The following is a 6,464-nucleotide window of genomic DNA, read 5'->3' as shown; positions in this document are numbered from 1 at the left end:
TTTTCAAAATATGCTTAACTTGTTCCATTTATATTTTGTGTTAATGAGACTTTGGGTGTTTATATCCATTTTTTGACATTAACCTTTATGAACTCATATTTTTGTTTACCTTTTGCTAAAAAAAACATTTTTTATTCTTTTACCTGTTTCTGGCCAACTATTCTCTGTTTTTCACTGCTACAGTAAATTCAGATGGACTTATTGCACCTGGTAAAATGTGGGTCTTGAGGTTGAATCATTCGTAGAACCACAGCAGTAATCCCTTATTTATTTTTTCACTGGCTGTATTCTCGGGTTATGTGGCTGACTTTACACGCTTGTCTGCCTGCCTGTCTCCTGCAAAGTCTGTCCCCCGTCCTCCAGTCGATACACTTCGCATTTCATCTGTGCTGAAATCTCTCAAAAGCTCAGCTACAGGAACACACACACACCGAGAAGCTCCTGAATAAATCCTTTCAATATGCTCTGTGTCTAGGTGAGGCATTCGCTCCACTCCTGGATCACAACAACCCAAATGGGGAAACCACTTAGAGTTGGATTTTTCCTGCCACAAAAAAAGCTCCTTTTCACTTGAAATAAAACCAGTCAAATAAAACCACAGATATGTTTCTCATTGCTTTTAGTGATTGGAAACTTAACTTAAAAAAGTCTGAAATTGTAATGAAGTACGGTAGAATATTATGGTTTTGTTGTTTTATATATATATAAAAAAGTGTGAATTTTAGAAGCGCTTTTGAATGTTCCTTTGGGGGGATGTTACAGCTTGTCGTCTGCTCCTGTTTTAACATCTAAATGTTGCCTAACTTTATCTTTTGATAAATGGTGGAATGGCCTGAGCGATGGCCTGCTGCCATCTCGTGGACGGCTAGCACTTGGCCGGGTGTGGCCACCTGGTGGGAGAAGAAATACTCAGCTGTAAGAAGCCACGCTCCAGTACAACCTGTGGGTTTTACAGGCCTGTGTATGTTTCTTGTTGGTTTGGGTCGCTTGAGGTTCAGCATGCACATTCTCATTCTTAACACATTCATGCCACTCTACATACTGACTACTGAAAGTATTTACTTGAGTTTATTAATAATTTCTTTTTGTCAAAACCTCAATACCATGTGCACCCTCAACACTTTGTCTGGTTCCTGGAACACGGAACACGACAATCTTCAAACATCCTTCAAATAACAAAAACCAATGCATTCAAACCAGTCTTTTGCACTGAAATGACCTGAAATGACTCTTAACTTCAGAAAGATGCCGTTTCCTTTCAATTCATATAAATTCTGAATCTTGAAGTGGCAGAGGGAAGACGGAAAAGCCAGAGGGAGAATTTGGAGAAAGGAAAAAGCTTATCACACAAGATTAAACACGCTTATCGCAGCATGTTTTACTTACAGCCATTAACAAGTCCCCCCCCCCCCACACACACACACGAACCTTGTTTACTCTTTCACTCACTGGTCTGTTGAGTAAATGTGCAGCCTCATGTGAAAGAACACATTCGGCTGAATATGAAGACTTGTTCCTGTCAGAGAGTGTCCCTTTGAACTGGCTGTATGATGTTGGACAGCGTTTGTCTGTATTTGCAACTAAGGGCAAACAGTTTTTCGGTTGCAATAAGTGATGATTTTAAGGGATTTGGTAAGAAAATGTGCTCAAATCTTAACAAAGAGAGAGAGAGACCAGCCAGAGCTGCAAAGCCTTACTAGAGAGCATTTAAAAAGCTGAATCGTTGAATTGTTTTTAGACTAAAGGATTTATCACCAAGTTAGATTTATAGGCTAATAGCACTGTGTTAAAGACTGCACCTCATGACAGACATGTCTGAGACAAAGGTCAGTCACTAATGGTGTTGACGAGTAGTGTTGCAGATTTCCTGGCTGAATGTAGCACAAAACTTTATTATTTTATTGAGGAAAATGTTAAAATGAGGCCTTATATTTTAAAAATAAAAACACTTGGATTAAATAAAATATAATTTTTAAAAAAATACCTTAAACAACACAAGAACAATTCTATCCTTGACACAAATTTAAATGTATGTATCTAAGGAGGAATGTCGAAGGCCTTGGATATGAAAATGACTCATTTCATTTTCTACCTCCAGGGGCAGCATTTAAAAAGAACATAAATAATTCACATATAGATAAGTTATATTAAAAGCATACTTGTGTCTTGTGATAATATTTGTGCTAGTTATCGGCACACCTCAGAGGAGCTGCTGCTACTTGGTGCCGTGTTCTCTGTAGAGAAGGTGATTTTAGGTTCCTTATCAAGACGACATTTTTCTTCTTCTTCTTCTTTTCATGTCTAATTCAAGTGTTGGTCTTCTTTGTGCTTCCTGCATATGGTATACAAAATCTTTAGTGGTGGAAAATCCTGTTTGCTGAAGCTCAACTGGGGTCAACAGAGGTCCATTGATTTGTGGCCAGTATTGTTTTTTTCTCCTTCCTCCACTCCACCAGTAAACCAACAGGACCACCCGTCTCACAGAGGCCAGAGTGGAATTTGATTTTGTCATAATTCTCACTGAGTGTTTCTCCAATTCTGGCAGAGGTAATTAACCTGTACCATTCTTCTGATCCGACTTCTTGGACAGTCTGTAACAGCTTTCACTATTTACATCGTAAAAGTAGAGAAGCATATATTGGTTTGAGACAGAGTAAAAATCTTCTTGGCATAAAATATTGAAACTTGAATCATAGCCAGAGGTTAGTGAGGAGAATGGAACCAAAATTTATCACTGCACTGTCGGAGGAGAAGGTTAAACAGAAGGGACGACAATTTATGTTCTAAGAAATAAGATAGGAAGTTCTTACAAAACATCCACTTAATCCAGGGAAGCTGGACCTCCATCCCAACAGTCAGTGTTTTAGGGTAGAATACACCCTGGAGAGTTTGCCTGACAGACACCTTTGGGGCCAACCCTTAAGAATACACCCTGGAGAGTTTGCCTGACAAATGAGTTTGCCTGATAAAATGAAATGATAAAAAAAAGGTGTATAACTGTGTAATGTAATGTACATGATGGGTTATTTAAGTCTCAGTTATTGTTTCAGTTGCTTTAATAGTGGGGACCACACTATATTTTTCTTTGATCATTACAATTTTGGAACCGGATTGGACAGTTTGGCTGGCCAGTCTTGGCCCAAGGGCATGATCAAGACCCACAGGTATTAGATCTTTATTAACAGAGCATGTTTTTGTAAGGGATGATTCCATTTAGAAGGAAAATGATGCCAAAGCTCAGAGGAAATCTAATGATGAATGATATGTTCTGTTGAACGTGGGATTATAATTGAAGGCCAGGCGTCTGTAGTCACTGTAGTCTTTCAAACAGGATTGTAAAAACCACAGGACTCATTTACATAATCTTCGAGGGATTTTCAATGCAGATAGAATGAATGGGCTAAACGTGGTATCACTGAATGTAGCCTTTAGTTTCATGATCCCTTTCCTACTGGGCATTTAATATATTGAAAAATGACCTGCATCTGTCTCCACTCCAGACCTAATTTATCTGGCCAACTTCCCTCCACTGACCCTCTGCCCTTCGACCCTCACTCCATTTTCTTACCCACCTGACCCCTCAACCATTCACTCCCCTTTTCCCATCAGCCCTGCAGTTCCTTCAGCTCTCCACATCTACACCTCAGTCATCAATCACCCCTGTTCTGCTTCCTCTCACTGTCCTACTTTGGTTCTACTACCAACAAAATGGTCTTCAACCATTGATGTCCAGGTATGAGTCTGATTTTAAATGTTTAAGGGGCCACTGTTTCAATAAGACATCTTCCTTACATTTTGAACACAACAATCTGATGCCTATGTTGTGCCTTCACCTGCAGTCCTGTCCAACAGCTGACAGATGGAGGCTAAAAAACACATTAGTCATTGTTGTACAAGATCTAAACCTCCTACTAGGTCAGGATCAAGGCCATAACGTCCTGATGAAAATCTGTCAAACCAGACCTGAACTTACCTAATCGATAAAATCCTCAATCTAGAAAAGTTAGTACAAATGACAAACCTAGTTCATCATGTCCAACGTGAAACGGTGTAGAAGCTGACAACAGAAAAGTTCAAAATATATAAAAAATGGTATGACCCTGTTGGGACTGGGACCTGGGTCCAAACACCTTCTCAGTGTAAGCTGCTACTGTCACTCTGTTATTCTCTGACTCTTACACATAAAATCAAACTCCTATGTTGACTCAGTCTACACCCCCAGGAAACTGACAGCATGTAGAGCCGTGACTGACAGAGTGGTGGCATTGATGACAATCAAACCTGACTGCTGGAATCCAGTGCAGTGGTAATGACATGGGAGACGAGCAGGACTTTCCTCAGGCTGTAACCATGGTCTCCTGAGACCAGGGACAACTGTTGCTTTACTAGTCTTTTAGCAATGCTTTCGTGTCACAATCGAGTACATTTTACTTGCCATAAAGGAGACACTTTATGCTACTTAACTGCAAATAAATATGGTCCTTTGGTGTGGAAAGGAAATATTAGTCATGTGGTTTGGTTGAACACAGCTGGTTTCTTTACAGTCATGTTTCAAAGAACTGGTGTCTATATCTTTAAATGGTGATGAGCTAATGTGTGCTCCGCCCAGCTTCTGTGGGATAACACACACATCCAATGTCTAATATGTTCACACAAAATATCTGGTGTTGGTTTAGCTCTATGCTAACAAGCTTAGCTTTTGGGTTGTATATAATGGTGTGACGGCAGTTGTGAAAGAGTAATGCAAATGTAATTATTATGACCTCTTGGATTCCCTCGTTTTGGCAGGTTATAAACCATCTAATTAAGATGTAGGCCGCATATGTCAAACTCAAGGCCCGCGGGCTGAATGTGGCCCACCACATCATCTTATGTGGTCCACCAGAGATGTAAACGGATTTGTGTGTAAAACAAATTTTTATCTTAGAGTCTATACTAATAGTTGCCAGAAGGATAATAATCTTCTTTCTTGAATTTTGTTTCTAGTCAAGTGTATATTTACTGTATATTTTGTTTATTAAAAACAACTAAAAAATCTTTTTTTTATAGAATGAATGCACAGAAGCTTTGGACAAGGATTGCTGTGATGGCGCTCCTGGTGCTGGCAGTGATGGCGGCAGAAGGAGGCAAAGTCGACAAACAAGGTGAATTTTGAACTTATTTACATTTTTATGTTATTAATAATAAAGGATAGTGAAGCAATTTCTGCTATTTAGCAGTGTGTCGCCCAAGACAAGTCTGTTGTTCAGTGGAGGGACACAGTGCTATCTTTCTCCTCACAGGCTCCACCGTTAACAATGTGTTCATGACAAGGTTTTTTTCGGGACATAACTTCTTTAATTATATTGAATATGAAAAATGCCTGACAGGGTTAGTCAGAGTTGTTTGTCTTTGATGCAAATTTTTCAGAAACAGAAAGAACATTTTGCGAAAAGTGGCTAAAAAAAATCTATTGAATTGGAAGCTAAAAAAACGTTAATTAATTTTACTCAATGTTTTGCGTAATCTCCAGGAGAGTTAAAAAAATTAAAAAATACGAAATTAAAAACTACAGACTATAATTGGTCTCTTGCCCCAACTATTATTGGGGACTACACCAGGCCACAGGGCATCCAGAATATGGAGCAGTCACGTATTGACTAATTTATGCTAACAAGCACTATATGTGTTGGTGTGGTCTGATTATTCAGGAAAGAAGGATCGTAAATCGGACTGCGGAGAATGGCAATGGAGCGTGTGTGTGGCCAACGAAGGGGACTGCGGACTCGGCACCAGGGAAGGGACACGTTCTGGAATTGACTGCAAGCAGACCATCAAGACACAACGTTGCAAGATCCCCTGCAACTGGAAGAAGAAATTTGGAGGTAAAGGAAATTCTCACATTAGCCCAGTAGAATAAGTGTCTGCACAAGCCTAGATGTTACTTATGACGGGGTCCTTGACTTACATCAGGGTTCACTTCCTAATGAATTTAACGCCTTGAGTTGGAACTTTCATATAATTACTTATCAAATTACAATATAATCACGAAATACAGTATGAAGGTAAACACAACCTATTGGCTGGTTAGTCACAGCTGTGCTGCTCATCCCACGTCTTCCATTCATCTCACTAAAAACAAACATAATTTATGCTCATCTGTCATTAACAGCAACAAAAGCCCCAATTTCACAATGAGTGAAAATGGTACTATTTAAAGGAACCAACGGAACAGATTTGTTACATAAACATATGTTGTAATCGTCCTTTGTGCAGGCAGACAGCCACGAGACAGCCATGAGGGACACGTGTCTCTCCCCAGGTAAGGCCTGTCACGAGTGATGGATTGTGAAAAGACAACAAAAGGCAACTTAACTGACAGGGTAGTTTACAACTATAAAAGGTTTGTTAGAAGTAGCAAAGAGTCCTGGATTATTTTAGAAGGCTAATAATGCTGTAATTCACTAAATTATGTCTTACTATTT

General features: G+C 39.4%; 1 protein-coding gene across 2 annotated transcripts in view; it reads left to right on the top strand.

Annotated features, from left to right (window-relative positions):
• Positions 1-6,464, top strand: part of ptn (pleiotrophin) — a 36,984-nt gene that overhangs the window by 20,307 nt on the left and 10,213 nt on the right. For both annotated transcript variants that reach the window (XM_017034780.2, XM_008315618.2), the window contains exons 2-3: positions 5,050-5,144; positions 5,691-5,864. In XM_017034780.2, the coding sequence (XP_016890269.1) occupies positions 5,051-5,144; positions 5,691-5,864 (268 nt within the window). In that variant the 5' untranslated portion in view covers position 5,050. The remainder of the gene's footprint in view (positions 1-5,049; positions 5,145-5,690; positions 5,865-6,464) is intronic.

Source organism: Cynoglossus semilaevis, chromosome 8 (genome assembly GCF_000523025.1).
Source record: "Cynoglossus semilaevis isolate Cse_v1.0 chromosome 8, Cse_v1.0, whole genome shotgun sequence".
Classification (NCBI taxonomy): Eukaryota; Metazoa; Chordata; class Actinopteri; order Pleuronectiformes; family Cynoglossidae; genus Cynoglossus; species Cynoglossus semilaevis.
This window is presented reverse-complemented; position numbering and strand designations above follow the sequence as displayed.